Here is a 15,947-nt window from a genome sequence, read left to right as displayed (position 1 = left end):
CGTGATACCCCTTGGAGTATAGGTGCTGAAGAAGCAGGAGGGTGAATTAAAAGGCTGTGTTGCAACAGACTGGTGATAACAGGCTTTACACCTTTTAAAGCCTGTTGTGGGATGGGGTACTGAGGCTGGGCAGGGTAAGGGTGGTTAGGTTTTAAGGGGATAATGAGGAGTGAGTGACTTGTAGCAACGTATGGGAAGGTGGTGTTTTACACCCTAGGATTAAGGTTGGGGGACGTAAGGGGAGCATTGAGGAAGGTACGGGTTCAGAGAGGAGGGTGGCAGTGAGGTGTGGCTGTAGCCCAGGAATACTGAAGGAGGCAGACAATTTTGCTAGGGTATCCCAGCCTAACAGGGGAACTGGGTAAGTGGGGATGATTAGGAAAGAATGTGGAAAGGAATGCTGGCCTAATTGACACCAGACCTGGGGAGTTTTGAGAGGCCTGAAGGCCTTGCCGTTAATTCCCACAACAGTTATGGAGGCCAAGGAGACAGGTCCTTGAAAAGAAGGCTGTGTGGGGTGGGTGGCCTCCGTGTTGATTAAGAAGGGGATGGACTTACCCTCCACCGTAAGAGTTACCTGAAGTTTGATGTCTGTGATGGTCCAGGGGGCTTCCGAGATGCTTGGGCATTGTTAGTCTTCAGCCACCAAGCTGAGGATTGGAGCTTTAGGAGCTCTGGGAGCAGCGACGTGAGTCAGGCAGTTGACTTTCTGTGGGGACCCCTGCACAGACGGGGCAGGGCTTAGGAGAAGTCCCGGGCTGTGGGCATTCCTTGGCCCAGTGGCCAGGTTTCCGACACTTGAAGCGAGATCCGGGCGGGGCAGCCGGACAGCTGCAGTCCAGGTGCTTTGAGTCTTTGTGAGCTGACGGTGTGGCTGGGGTTTGTTTTATGGCAGAGGCAAGCATCTGTAGTTCTGAAATGTGCTGCTGCCGGGCAGATTTTTCCCTATTATTGAACACCTTGAAGGTGAGGTTACTTAATTCCTGTTGTGGGGTTTGAGGGCCAGATTTTAATTTCTGTACCTTTGTAATGTTGGGGTTGATTGGGTGACAAAATGCATATTAAGCGTTTTTCAGGCAAGAGAGTAGAAGTAAGGATGACATTTAAGTCATTCCAGGTGAGATTAAAGGACTGGGTTAAGTATTGGAGGATTTGATGAAAAGGAGCCTAACCGGTGGCTGATTTGGGAAAGGTTGGATAAAGGGAAAGGAACGTTCACCCTAACTGTGCCTTTGGCTCCAGTCACCTTTCAAAGGGGGAAATTGTTGGGCGGGGGCAGAGGAGGTAGCTGAGGGACTAAACTGTAAGCTAGACCACGTATGAGGTGGGAAGGTGACAGGAGGGGCATAAGGAGGTGGGTTGTGGGCAGAGGAAGAGGAGGAAGGTTGGGGGTGGGGGTGGGGTTAGGTCCTGGAGACAAGCAGGGAGGAGAAAGGTTGCAAGGGTCAATGGACAAAGATTCTGGCTTACTGGCAGAGGAAGGAGGGGCAGACGGAAGGGAGAGGAGTAGAGATTAGGGAGGGATTGGTGTGTGAAAAAATGCCTAGACATAGGGAACTTCAGACCATTTGCCCATGTTGCAACAAAAATTGTCTAAATTTGTGAAATACAAAAGTTAAACGTGCTGTTTTTTGGTCAGTTGGAGCCGTTGTTTAAATTGTGTTGTGGCCATGCAGTGTTACAGAAGAAGATGAGACAGTTGGGTTTTAGGTCAGGAGACAGTTGAAGAAGTCTGCGGTTTTTTAGAACACAGGCCACCGGAAAGGAAGGAGGGATAGAGGGTGGACCATTGCCCGAGGCTCTGGAAAGGCAGCAGAGACAAGGAAAATGGGCACACAACCCACCTGCCTAATAGGTGGCCCTAGTTGAGCCTGGGTTGAATCTCCTCATTGGTGAGTGGTCAGAGAGAGCGTCTTCTATGTTGACCTGCCACCAATATCGGCCATGAGCCTGGTGGGCGAGTAACTAGGGTGAACATCTCCATGATAGTCAAACCCCTGGGGAAAACTTGGTCCCCAGATCCGTGACCTGCATAGGATCTTTTCTGGTTCTGAACCACACAGAAGAACCTGGTTTACCTGATTTTCCTTGTCTTTGCGGTAGAAAAAGGATGAAACCGAAAGGGGGAGGAAGTGGAAAGGAAAAGACAAAAGAATGGGAAAGCCAAAAAGAGAGACTGCTTACCAAAACAGCCGGTGGTGTGCGTGTGTGGGCTGGTCTGATGACCCCAGGTCGGTAGGTAGTTCTTCATGGAGGGGGCACAAGAACGGGCAAGGGTTTGGTCTCCCATACGAGTTCCCCTGACCCGGGTTTTGGCACCAAATGTTAAAACATGTTAAAACGTGCACTTTGAACGAAGAAACCCCCCAAACAGGCTTTGTGTGAGCAACATGGCTGTTTATTCACCTGGGTGCAAGTGGTCTGAGGCCTAAAAGGGCGTTAGCAAAGGGCGATGGGATATGAGTTGGTTTTATAGGTTTGGGGTGGGCAGTAGAAAGTTACAGAGTAAGATTAGTTACAGTGGTGGGGGTAGGGGCAAGGAGTATACATTACTGTAAGTTCAGTTACAATGGCAGGTGGGGTAAGAGTAGTTAAGATGGTAGGATGGGGTGGGGAGTCTTCACATTATCATAATAACAGTTATGATGGCAGGCAGGATGTGCTATCAGGGATAATGGTGAACACAGGCAGATGAGGGGTGATCAGCCGAGACAGGCAGGACTTCAGACTTTCTGAGTCCAGGCTTGCACATGAAGGCCTGACATGAGCCAAATATGAGTGACCATGGCCCATGACACAGCCCTCAGGGGATCCTGAGAACGTGTACCCAAGGCAGTAGGGGTGCAGCTGCGTTTTATACATTTTAGAGAGGCATGAGACATTAATGCAATACATGTAAGAAATACATTGGTTTGGTCCAGAAAGGTGGGACAACTCAAAGCCGGGAAAGGGGCGGGGTGGTGTGGGGCACAGGTTTCCAGGATATAGGTAAATTTAAACATTTAAACATTTTCTAGTTGACAGTTGAGTTTGTCTAAAGACCTGGCATCCGTAGAAAGGAAATATTCAGGTCAAGAAAAAAGATGTGGAGACCAAGGTTCTTTTGAAGTCTTACAGTGGCTGCCCTTAGAGGTAATAGATGGCAAATGTTTCCTATTCAGACATTTGAAAAGTACTAGACTCTTAGTTAACCTCTTCGGAATTGGACTGGCCTGGAAGAAAAGATCTAGCTATGTTAATAGGATTCTTTACAGACACATATTTACCCCTACAAAGGACAGATTTGCTGGGCCATTTCAAGATATGGCAAAGAAACATGTTTTGGGGTAAAAAGATTTTTATTTTCTTCTTTGTCTTGTAATGTTATGCCAGAGTCAGGTTGGAAAGTAAGTCACAATACATGGGGTTAAATAAAACCCATCTGATGAGAATTTATGGTTTGTAGGGCATGACTTCCCAGACCCCTTAGATAGGAATTTAGACAAGATTAAAAAAAAAAAAAATCAGAGTTTAGTCTTCATAATCTCATATCTTGCTTTTTTACTTAAAATTTTAATTATAGAAAAGATTGACCCCAAGTCAATAAATAAAGGCATTAAAAACGTTTTTCTTCCATGTCATATTTAAAATGTATCTTATTTTTGATTAAATATATTTCTGTATGTAATACTTTCAGGAAAATGTCATTTTAAACTCTCTCAACTTAAAAAGATTTTTCAAATTTCTATGTAAACTTTTACTCTCTTAAAGCTCAAGCAAAACTGTTAAAATTACAATGAAGACTAACATAGTTTGAATATAAAATTTTTTTTTTAGGAAAAAATGCCAAAAGCTATACTGTCTTCTACTGCATTGCTTTTGCTATTTTAGAAGTATCTTAATGAATATAGATTGCAGTATAATAATACTTTTAAGTAATTAGAATCATTTTTGCATTTTTAAAATTGACCATAAACTTTGGGAGGCCAAGGTGGGTGGATTACCTGAGGTCAGGAGTTTAAGACCAGCCTCGCCAATGTGGTGAAACCCCGTCTCTACTAAAAATACAAAAATTAGCCAGGTGTGGTGGTACCTGTAATCCCAGCTACTCGAGAGGCTGAGGCAGAAGATCCCTTGAACCTGGGAGGTAGAGGTTGCAGTAAGCTGTACTCCAGCCTGGGCCACAAGAGCGAAACCCCATCTCAAAAAAAAAAATTGACCATAACCTATATGGCTTTTTTTTTCTCAGTTTTATTTTAGAGCCAGTCTTTCAATGCTGTACTATATGGCTTACCCAGAGTTGCTCAGGGGTATTTATTAATCATTACATATGGATTCTCCTGTTAATCACTCTTGAACATGCTGCATAGAATTGCGTTTTGAGATGTAACTTGATTCATATCAGTACTTCTAATTCATAAAAGCTGCCCTTGTGACTTTCATTTGGGACTCATTTCTTTGGTTTCCTTATCCTCGTCATCTTAATGGATGTGGTATATTTTTCTTGATTGGCAATTACGTGGGTTTCTTACTATAGTTTTTACTGTTCTGAAAAATGAGTCTTTTTTGCTATGTCCACTCCTAGAGTGCTCCAAAATTAATCTCATGTCTGGCTACATAGATTATATTATAAATATAGCCATCCCAGACATATTCTCCATATTTAGTGAACATTTGTCAATTTGTATGATGTGATAACAGAAAAAGACTCAGAAACCTATTTTATTTATATATGTATATATATGCAGCTTATCGTTACTTGGCCAGTAATGGTTCTTTTATCCACTAAATATGCAATTTATTACAGAGATTAGTAAAACAGTCTCTGCTCTAAAGGACCATGCTCTCTAGTCTTAGAAACTATAATATTTATTTATTTATTTATCATACTGATAAAGTATGACTCAGAGCACTGTAAATATCTTACTAGAGATAAAATCAAGGTATTATGGGAATTCAGGGAGGGTCAGGTTACTTTTACCTCACGATGTGTGTGTTGGAGAGGAGACTGGAGCTGCATTGTCAAAAAAAAGTCATGTGCACTACATGTGGACTGAAACCTACCAGTCAGGAGAGATGGAGAAGGGTACAGGCAAGGAGAACTAGCAGATGCATTAGGGGTGCAGATATACAAGACCAGACTGGTTTGGCTAGAGTGAAGCTGCTGCCTGGGAGAACAGGATGGGATAGTAGGGTGGGCCCAGAAACTGAGAGGCTTAACTACTCCATTGCGTGGCCCTCTACTCCTGTGACCTACTGGCCCTTTGTGTGAGTATGCGTATGCCCTCTGGGAGCTGCCAGCTAGGGTTTTAATCCCAGGTCTACAACTTACAAGCATCTTACAATCATTTGCTGGGTGTCCTAGGGCAGTTCTTAATCTTTCTAAGCTTTAGTATACTTATCTATAAAAATGAATAAATAATACATAAACATGTGAAGTGCCTGGCAAAGTGACTACATATAATAAAGTAAGTAGTAAACAAAAGTCATTACTATACTGTTTTCCCAGTTGAATGTGCAGTATTTCTGTTTTTCCTGTTCAGTAGGGGGAGAATGAAGTTAGAATGGTAGGGGAATTAACTCCTTTCTTTGAAAACTGATGAATAAAGGGGAAGAAAAATCAAACATTTATTCTGCCTTCGGTATATGAGCCATACTACTGAATAAACACATAATAAATAACCAGATATTTTTCTTTATGGGATTCTTCACCTGATTAATGAAGAAAGAATGATAGAAGTAGAATATCACCAGTTGCAGTGCTTCATGAACTAATGGATCTATGCATAGACCATAATGGTAGCTAACATCCAAAAAGAGACGCAACCATTTATTATATGCCTTCTGATAGAGGAACATTACCTATCAAATGGTCTTGTCAAAAAGATTTGAACCTGGGCCGGGCGCGGTGGCTCACGCCTGTAATCCCAGTACTTTGGGAGGCCGAGGTGGGTGGATCATGAGGTCAAGAGATCAAGACCATCCTGGTCAACATGGTGAAACTCCGTCTTTATTAAAAATACAAAAAATTAGCTGAGCATGGTGGCGCGTGCCTGTAATCCCAGCTACTCAGGAAGCTGAGGCAGGAGAATTGCCTGAACCCAGGAGGCGGAGGTTGCGGTGAGCCAAGATCGCGCCATTGCACTCCAGCCTGGGTAACAAGAGCAAAACTCCGTCTCAAAAAAAAAAAAAAAGATTTGAACCTGTGTCTGATCAAGCCTCTAGATCCAGTTATTAAGTTATGGAAAATATGAGGATGTAGAGACATTAAGGAATACCACAGAGATGTAGAAAAATGAAGGTTTTAGGAGACCCAACAGATAAATATCTGATTTTTGTCAACAAATAAATTGCAGGATGGAGTGGGGATCTGGGGGACGTCATAGATTAACATGCCTAAAAGACTTATGAGCCAATCATAATAAGTAAATTTTAATTGGATCTTGATTCAAACAAACTTTTTAAAATTATGGCAGTTATGAGATAGTTGAAAATTTGAACACTGATTAGATATTTTATGATATTTAGGAGTTACTAATCACTAATTTTTTTAGAAGTGTTTTTTTTATTTTTTTTAAAAAACTACATAGTAAAGGGAAGATGAAAAAGCATCATGATTACAGTGGTAAAGTACTCTTATTTCTTCATTTTAAAACATTTTCCCTAAGAAACATGTGCTTTTTGTTTTTCAGGTTGCTGCATGATCTCAACTTTTCCAAAAATGAGATCCACAGTTTTACAGCATAATGAAGAGCTGTCATTATCCTTTATTCAGCTAGTTTATCTAAATTTGTGATTGCTTAGGGTTTTTTAAGAGAACATTTTTGTACATAATAAAAGGTTAACTAGAATCCAGGCTTCAGTTTCTTAAATGAAATCAAATGTTCCTTAAGTACAGGTAACTTCTTGGCTTTTTTATGTACCATAACTTATTTTGCTACTGATATTTGACCTGAAAAGTTAATCATGGCAACTAATACATACAGGATTCTTTGTTAGGAATCACAAATTTTCTTGCCATATAAATTGTATCACTGTTCTACAATAAGCACTTGTGTTTTATGACACAATAAAGTAAATGATCACCTCGATCACATTTCTAAGCTGTAAAATGTCTTATTAGCAATACAGATTAAATTTTACATTGCACTGTTAACTCAGGAAATGATCGTTTATGTCCTTGTTATTAAAACATAGAATGTTATAACTTATTAAGTGATACAAACATTGTTATGTGTATGTATGGCATTGGTGCAGAATAGAATAAAATCATACTTAAGTTCTTTTTAATCCTTGTGGTAGAAGTGTGGTTGACTGCAACAATATTGGGCCAGTATCATAAGGGGAATTTTAAAATGCAGCAATAAAATATATTAGAGACATGTCACACATGCACCTTTGGATGAGGGGTATTAACAGAGCTTGAGAGAGGGAACCTTGAGAGCTATTTTTATTCTTAGCCAAAAACAAAGGCATTAGGAAAGAGAATGAAAGTGTAGTATCTGGTTCCACAGCCTAAAATTATTTGGTGCTTTGGAATGGGTTGAATTTTAGTTTGTTTTTAATCTGTCTAAATCAGCTGGGAAAATGAGGAACATTCTGTCCTGAATGGTTCTTTCCCTGGTTGGCAGCTTTCTCCACAGCTGGTGGTTCAGCAGGAAACCCTCTTAGGTTCTTGTGTGTGGGCAACTTATCTCCTCTCCCTGCTGCCTTGTGCAACTTTCAGATACTTTAAAGAGATTCAGATCAGCAAAGGGTTTGAAGAATAGTCATTGTGAGCTTTTCATGAGGAAACTGTTGAATGCATAGGTAGCAACTGTCTAAGCTACTAGGATTTTTCAGTCTTAGTATAGCAGCAGTATTTTCACAGAAATAGTGGATGGAAAGAGTCTCCAATTTATCTGTAAATGATTTTGTAAATAGCTATATCTTCACTGAAGTAATAATACACTCAAGAGGAACACAATATTAATATTCCCCAAGTTACAGACACCCAGCTTGTGAAGCTTCCTATGTGCAGATGGCTGGTTGTACACTGTCACTTTGGTTTTGTGCCTCTTGTCTTCTGTAGCCAATTCCACCATCATTATTATTCACAAGACAGGAATCTAGCTGTCCTGGGCTGGCAGTGTTCCCTGGTAGCTAATAAGAACTTTTTCTAGCTTCATATCTTCTCACTACTTCCTTTTTTCCATCTAAGGGTGAAGTGATTTGGCTCTGTGTCCTCACCCACATGTCATATCAGATTGTAATTCCCACATGTCAAGGAAGGGTCCTGGTGGGAGGTGATTGGATCATGGGGGTGGTTTACCCCATGCTGTTCCCGTGATGGTGAGTGAGTTTTCATGAGATCTGATGGTTTAAAAGTATGGCAGTTCCTCCCCACCTCCTGCTGCCTTATGAAGAATGTCCTTGCTGCTTCTTTGCCTTCTACTTAATTGTATGTTTCCCGAGGCCTCCCCAGCCATGCAGAACTGTGAGTCAAGTAAACCTCTTTTCTTCATAAACTACCCAGTCTCAGGTAGTTCTTTATAGCAGCATAAAAATGGACTAATACAAAAAAAGATGATGTACCACTTTTTTTTTAGTTTGTTTGCAGTGAATCAATGAAATCTAACTTAGCCAGCATCTTTCTCATTTTTTCTAACTCCCCTTTTTTCTCTCTCTCTCCAGTCCCAAGCAGCAGAATCTCCTCTCTTGTTAATCTCTTATTTGTAATGCTTCCTCATTCCTCCTTTTAAGTTTTATATTTTAAAACAAATCCATAAGTATCTCCTGGTAACCTCCACTCACATGATTTTATCATCTTTCATGTTAATAATTCCCAAACAGGAGTCATTGATTTGAGAATCAGCTGAGCTTCAGTTTTCAGTATCGATTTACCTCCTGCACACCACCCCACCATCCACCTAGTAAGCCATTCTACAACTATTAGGGATCAACATCGATGTCCCCGTCTCCAGTCTGACTCTTCCATACCAGCTAACCCTGTCCTATCATCCCTCAGCTGGATTAGTACAGTAGCCTGATAATTCATCTTCATGCTGCAGTCTGTTCTCCTAAAATGTATTCTCCATTCCAAGTTACTCTGGAAGGGCTTGGAGAAAAAAATCCCTAGATAGAGTCTCAGTCTTCCAGGTAATACAACCAAATACTGCAGAGCATAGATAGGAGTATAGCTTATCACTGTTATTCTCAAGCAAATAACTCAAAGACTCCTACATCACATATTTGCAATGAAGAAAAAGAATTATGCTTAAAGTCACATTTGCTTGCAAATTCTGCTTTAAAAAAGATGTTTACGTATTTTCTATTGCTGCTAGATCAGATTACTACAAACTTAGTAGCTTAAAACAACACCCATTTATTACCTCACAGTTCCATGGCACAGAAATCTAGGCACAATATGGCTCAACTGGGTCCCCTGCTGAAAGCCTCACAAGGCTGAAATCAGATTGTCGACTGAGCTGAGCTCTTAACTAGGGGATCTAAGGGGAAGTCCCTAGATAAGAGTTCTTTTAACCTCATTTAGGTTGATGGTAGATTTCAGTTCCTTGAAGTTGTAGGACTGAGTTCCCCATTTCCTTGCTGGCTGTTAGCTGTGGGCTAGTCTTTGTTTCCTGAATTTACCCACATTCCTTTTCATGCTTTCCTTGTGGCCCCCTTCAGCATTGGTAGGTGAATCTCATGCTTTCAGTCTCTCTGAATTCCCCTCTGCCATATCTTTCTTGCCCTAGTGAGAGAAAGTTCACTGTTTTTAAGATCTCACATGGTTAAATTGGACCCACCCAGATATCCAGGGTAGTGTTCCTACTTTAAGATCTATAATCTTAATTACAGCCGTAAAGTTCCTTTTCCTATATAATATTCAAAGGTTGCAGGCATTTGGTTGTTGACATCCTTGATGGGCACATTTGGTCTACCACAGGCTATGAAAAGAACAGAGAAATTTGTCCAAGGTAAGATTGATTAGGTTTTATCTAGTTAGGGGCCCTTGCTATGGACCCTCACTTTTTACCTTAATGTAGCAGAACATAGAAGGAGCTTTCTGACCCCAGAAGAGTCAACTTCATTATGCTGGCAAAGACATGGGTACAACCTGCTCTGTGGTCTACCCTCTCAACCATACAAACTTGTCCTGAACCAGCTTGTGGCTGATTCTGTTGATAACAGACCCCCATTTTGAGGCAGGGGAAAAAAAAAAAAAAAAAAAAAAAACAGATTCTGTATGGTCTACAATATTTAACATTGTGGCAAATAAATTATAAAGGAAAAATGAAGTCTCAGCTACTCTCAGTCTCTTGGTCTTTCAACATTGGTTTTATTGTGAAGTCATCTTCACCCAGTATTGCCAGTTTAGCAGACCTCAAAACAGAATGCCAAAGTGATCTGAAAATTCAAAAATGAGTTTACTTTCTTTGCTAAAGTTCCCTTTCGATACATAGGCCCCATTCGTGGGAGACATTATCCTGGGTGCAGCATCATACATAGAGTTAAAATGTAGAAACAACCCAAACATCCTGATACGGTTTATCTGTGTCCCCACCCAAATCTCATCTTGAATTGTACTCATAATTCCCACGTGTTGTGAGAGGGACCTGGTGGGAGACAATGTGAATCATGGGGGTAATTTCTCCCATACTATTCTCAAGGTAGTGAATAAATCTCTTGAGATCTGGTGGTTTTATCAGGGGTTTCCACTTGTGCATCTTAGTCATTTTCTCTTGCTGCCACCATGTAAGAAGTACCTTCCACCTCCCACCATGATTCTGAGTCCTCCCCAGCAATGTGGAACTGTAAGTCCAATTAAACCTATTTTTCTTCCCAGTCTCGAATAAGTCTTTGTCAGCAGTGTAAAAATGGACTAATATATTAAATCGGTACCAGTAGAGTGGGGTGTTGATGAAAAGATATCTGAAAATGTGGAAGCAACTTAGGAACTGGGTAACAGGCAAAGACTGGAACAGTTTGGAGGGCTCAGCAGAAGACAGGAAAATGTGGGAAAGTTTGGAACTTCCTCAAGACTTGTTGAATGGCTTTGACAGAAATATTGATAATTATATAAATAATGAAATCCAGGCTGAGGTGGTCTCAGATGGAGATGAGAAACCTGTGGGGAACTAGAACAAAGGTGACTCTTGTTATGTTTTAGCAAAGAGACTGGGGGCATTTTGCCCCCGCCCTGGATATTTGTGGATGTTTGAACTTGAGAGAGATGATTTAGGGTATCTGATGGAAGAAATTTCTAAGGAGCAAAGCTCAATTCAATAGGTGACTTAGGTGCTGTTAAAGGTATTCAGTTTTAAAAGGGAAGTAGAGGGCCGGGCACGGTGGCTCAAGCCTGTAATCCCAGCACTTTGGGAGGCCGAGGCCGGTGGATCACGAGGTCAAGAGATCGAGACCATCCTGGTCAACATGGTGAAACCCCGTCTCTACTAAAAATACAAAAAATTAGCTGGGCATGATGGTGCGTGCCTGTAATCCCAGCTACTCAGGAGGCTGAGGCAGGAGAATTGCCTGAACCCAGGGGGGAGGTTGCAGTGAGCCAAGATTGCGCCATTGCACTCCAGCCTGGGTAACAAGAGCGAAACTCTGTCTCCAAAAAAAAACAAATAAAAGGGAAGTAGAGCATAAAAGTTCAGAAAATTAGCAGCCTGACAATGCGATAGAAAAGAAAATCCCATTTTCTGAGGAAAATTTCAAGCTGGCTGTAGATATTTGCATAAGTAACAAGGAGCCAAATGTTAATCACCAAGACCCCCCAAAATATCTCCAGGGCATGTAAGAGACCTTTGTGGCAGCCTCTCCCATCACAGACCCAGAGGTCTGGGAGGGAAAAAATGGTTTTGTAGGCAGGGCCCAGGGTCCTGGTGCTGTGTGCAGTCCAGGGATTTGGTTCCCTGTGTCCCAGCCACTCCAGCTGTGGCTGAAAGGGGCCAGTGTAGAGCTTTGGCCGTGGTTTCAGAGGGTGCAAGCCTCGAGTTTTGGCAGCTTCCATGTGGTGGTGCATCTGTGAGTGTTCAGAAGTCATGAATTGGGGTTTGGGAACCTCTACCTAGATTTCAGAAGATGTGTGGAAATGCCTGGATTCCCAGGCAGAAGTTTGCTACAGTGGCAGGGCTCTCATGGAGAACCTCTGCTAGGGCAGTGCAGAAGGGAACTGTGGGAGCCCCACACAGATTCCTTACTGGGGCACTGCCTAGTGGAGCTATGAGAAGAGGGCCACCATCCTCCAGACCCCAGAATGGCAGATCGACTTACAGCTTGCACCTTGCACCTGGAAAAGCTACAGACACTCAGCACCAGCCCATGAAAGCAGCCAGGAGGGAGGCTATACCCAAAAAGCCTCAGGGTCAGAGCTGCCCAAGATCACAGGAACCCACCTCTTGTATCAGTGTGACCTGGACATGAGACCTGGAATCAAAGGAGTTCAATTTGGAGCCTTAAAATTTGACTGCCCTGCTGGATCTTGGACTTGCATGGGCCCTGTAACCTCTTTGTTTTGGCCAATTCTCCGATTTGGAATGGCTGTATTTACCCAATACCTGTACCCTCATTGTATCTAGGAAGTAACTAGCTTGCCTTTGATTTTACAGCTCATAGGTGGAAGGGATTTGCCTTGTCTCAGACTTTGAACTATGGAATCTGGGGTTAATGCTGGAATGAGTTAAAATGTTGGGGTACTGTTGGGAAGTCATGATTGGTTTTGAAATATGCGGACATGAGATTGGGTGGGCTCTGTGTCCCCACCCAAATTACATCTTGAATTGTACACTCATAATTCCCATGTGTTACGGAAGGAACCCAGTGGGAGATAATTTGAATCATGGAGGCAGTTTCCCTCATATTGTTCTCATGGTAGTAAATAAGTCTTGTGAGATCTGATGGTTTTATCAGGGGGTTCTGCTTTTGCATGTTACTCATTTTCTCTTGTTGCCACCATGTAAGAAGTGCCTTTAACCTCCCACCATGATTCTGAAGCCTCCCCAGTCATATGGAACTGGAAGTCCAATTAAACCTCTTTTTCTTCCCAGTCTCAGGTATGTCTTTATCAGCAGTGTGAAAACAGACTAATACACATCCAATCAATGGATATATGGATAAACAAAATAGAATGTATCCATACAGTGGAATATTATTTGGCACAAATGAAGTACTGATGCATGCTACAACATGAATGAACCTTGAAAGCACTGTGCTGAGTAAAAGAAGCCAGTTACAAAACAGCACATGTATGATTCTATTCCTATGAAATGTCTAGAACAGGCGAATCTATGAGACATAAAGTAACTAAATGGTTGCTCAGGGAATACAGGAGTAGGAGATAATAACTAAAGGGTTGGGAGAGTGTTTCTTTGAAATGCTAAAATGTTCTGAAGTTGACTGTGGTTGTGGTCGCACATACTTACGAATCTACCAAAAAATACTGAACTGTACATTTTAAATGGGTGAATTGTATCTAATTTGAACAGTATCTCAATAAAGATAAGATATAAAAGTGTTTTGGATACCAAGACTAAACTAGAAGGAACACAAAAGCAAATACATACTATATAAGAAGAAAAGAGTGAAAAAATGTTAATCTTTTAAAAAATAAAAAGGATTCTAGAGGAAGTGGTAAATATTGAAGATAGATAAAGAATATTGAACATATGAATAATAGAAGTCCTTGAAGATAAAAATTAAAGCAAAGGAAAAGAATACTAAACACTCTGCTTAATGAAAAATCTTCCTGAAATTAACAAAAATAATTGAAATTAATGTTAAAAGAGCACAACAGAGAATATTCATCCAAAAAGACCAACATTAATATAATTTTTAGTAAAATTACTGAGCCATAAAAAGCCTTTAGTTATCTAAACATAAACTAATTATTTGGAATGAAAATTAGATTATTACAAGATTTTTCAACAGCAATTGGCTAATGCCTTAAGAAAGAGTTGTACCACATTTGATATCCTGAAGGAAAAAAAAATGTGAGCCAAGGATTTTACACCCAACAAAACTTAATTGTGAACATAAGGCATAAACCAGTATAGAATGCAAAAACCTGAAAAATATTGTTTTCCAAAGCCTTTCCTAAGGAGTCTACAAAAGAAGAAGCTTTAAACAACCAGAAAGATTGTGAGTCATCAATAAAAGGATTGGTGGAGAAAAACTTGTAGAACTAAAATGAAATAAATATTCAAAGAGTATAGATATATGCTAAACTATTTCAGTAGTTTTGACAATGGTTGTATTAGTATCGCTATTCTGAAGATGTGAAATGATGCAAATGCATAATTTAAAAAATTTCAACTGGTCTCCAGTCTCTCTATTTTCCTTGTAAATATTTCTGGGGTAAATTAAAATTAGCTCTGTTGATCAAACTATTATTAAACTTTGAGAAGAATTTTCACTAAGTACAACTCCTAGAGAGCTAGGCTGTGACATGCAATCAAAGGTCCACAGTACTACCTCCCTCATGGTTCAGTCAGACCACACAAGATCTTTCCCGTTTTGTTTTTTCTTAGAGTTTCACTTTTTGCCCAGTCTGGAAGGCAATGATACCGTCTCAGCTTACTGCAACCTCCGCCTCCTGGGTTCAAGTGATTCTCCTGCCTCAGCAAGTAGCTGGGATTACAGGCTCACACCATGACACCCAGATAATTTTGTATTTTTAGTAGAGGCAGAGTTTCACCATGTTGGCCTGGCTGGTCTCAAACTCCTGACCTCAGGTTATCTACCTGCCTCAGCCTCCCAAAGTTGTGGGATTACAGGCGTGAACCACTGCACCGGGCAACAAGATCTTTCCAAAGGAGAAAATAGTAATTTTATTCTTCTTTGTAAGACTTGTTTTTAAGGCAATCACAGTTTCTGTCTTATCCACTAGCACTTCACACCTAAAGACTGTTAACTCCCCAAAATAATTGTATATGAACCAGGTGGAAGACTATCAGAAGCAACATGAGTCCTGGAAGGTGTAGTTTCCACAAGTTCTATGAGGGGAAACAGGAACAAGAGGGTTATTAGCAGTGTATGCTAAGGGTTTACAATGTTGATGCTTTCAGTTTTTTTCAGAATGTAAGAAAACCAGGCTTGAGAAAATCATACGTTCGATAATCCATGCTAGGGAAAAAGGAAAAAAAAACACACACACACACACACTGGTAATTGAGTTAGGAGTTGTGCATGTGAACTGTCTAGGTATAAATCTTAAAAGGAATTGGAACAGCGCACAGACAGGCAAAAGACTAGGGCCTAAGACAGTTTATATACCTGTCTGTTGAAAAGATTAGGGCAAGGTTACTCCTCATTCAAAATTAAGTAAATTTTTAAAATCCAAAATAGGATTTATCCTAGCATAATACAAAAATAGAAGGAAAAGAGGAATGTCATTCCAAGGATTCTAGAGGAAGAGCAAAGCTCTTCTCATTGGTTTTAATTTGCCCTTGTCTGATGTCTAACCAGGTTGAATATGTTATCACGTGTTCATTGGCTATTGGTGTATTGTCTTTTGTAGGGCATCTGTTTAATCTTTTGCCTATGTTTAATTGGGTTGTTTGTTTTCATATTGACTTGTAAGCTTTATGTATTCTGGATACAAGAGCTTGGTCTGATATGTTTTGTGATATTTTCTTCGAATTTGCGATAAAATCTTACGTGCATTTTCAGTTGTTAGTGCTTAATTCAAAAATAAGCTTAGAGATAGAAGTCCCTTTAGGTTTGACCTTAATAAAAATGTAAAATAAGTAATAGTACATGCAGCAACTTTGAAGTCGATGTGTGAATAACTGAAACAAGGAAGAACTCCAGTGGCAGAGTGGGGAGAATTTTTGGAGCAGATAGACCTGAAAGGCAAGCAAGTAATGACAAACAGGGCCATGATGAGACAACTTCAAGTTTGGTCAATAATACGCACATTAAACCGTGAAAGTCATTACTCTAGCCATGAAGGCAAAGAACATACAGACATTGCATAAGCTTGG

General features: G+C 40.7%; 1 protein-coding gene across 5 annotated transcripts in view; it reads left to right on the top strand.

Moving 5' to 3' along the window:
* The window catches only part of CYB5R4 (cytochrome b5 reductase 4), a 114,829-nt gene extending 99,203 nt beyond the window's left edge, over positions 1–15,626 (top strand). For all 5 annotated transcript variants that reach the window (XM_074397730.1, XM_074397728.1, XM_010333826.3 and 2 more), the window contains one exon: positions 6,672–15,626. In XM_074397730.1, coding sequence (XP_074253831.1) covers positions 6,672–6,726 — 55 coding nt within the window. In that variant the 3' untranslated portion in view covers positions 6,727–15,626. The remainder of the gene's footprint in view (positions 1–6,671) is intronic.
* The last annotated feature ends 321 nt before the right edge of the window (positions 15,627–15,947 follow it).

This window comes from Saimiri boliviensis, chromosome 4, assembly GCF_048565385.1.
Source record: "Saimiri boliviensis isolate mSaiBol1 chromosome 4, mSaiBol1.pri, whole genome shotgun sequence".
NCBI lineage: Eukaryota > Metazoa > Chordata > Mammalia > Primates > Cebidae > Saimiri > Saimiri boliviensis.
Note: the sequence above shows the minus strand (reverse complement) of the source record. Positions and strands in the feature narration are given on the sequence as shown.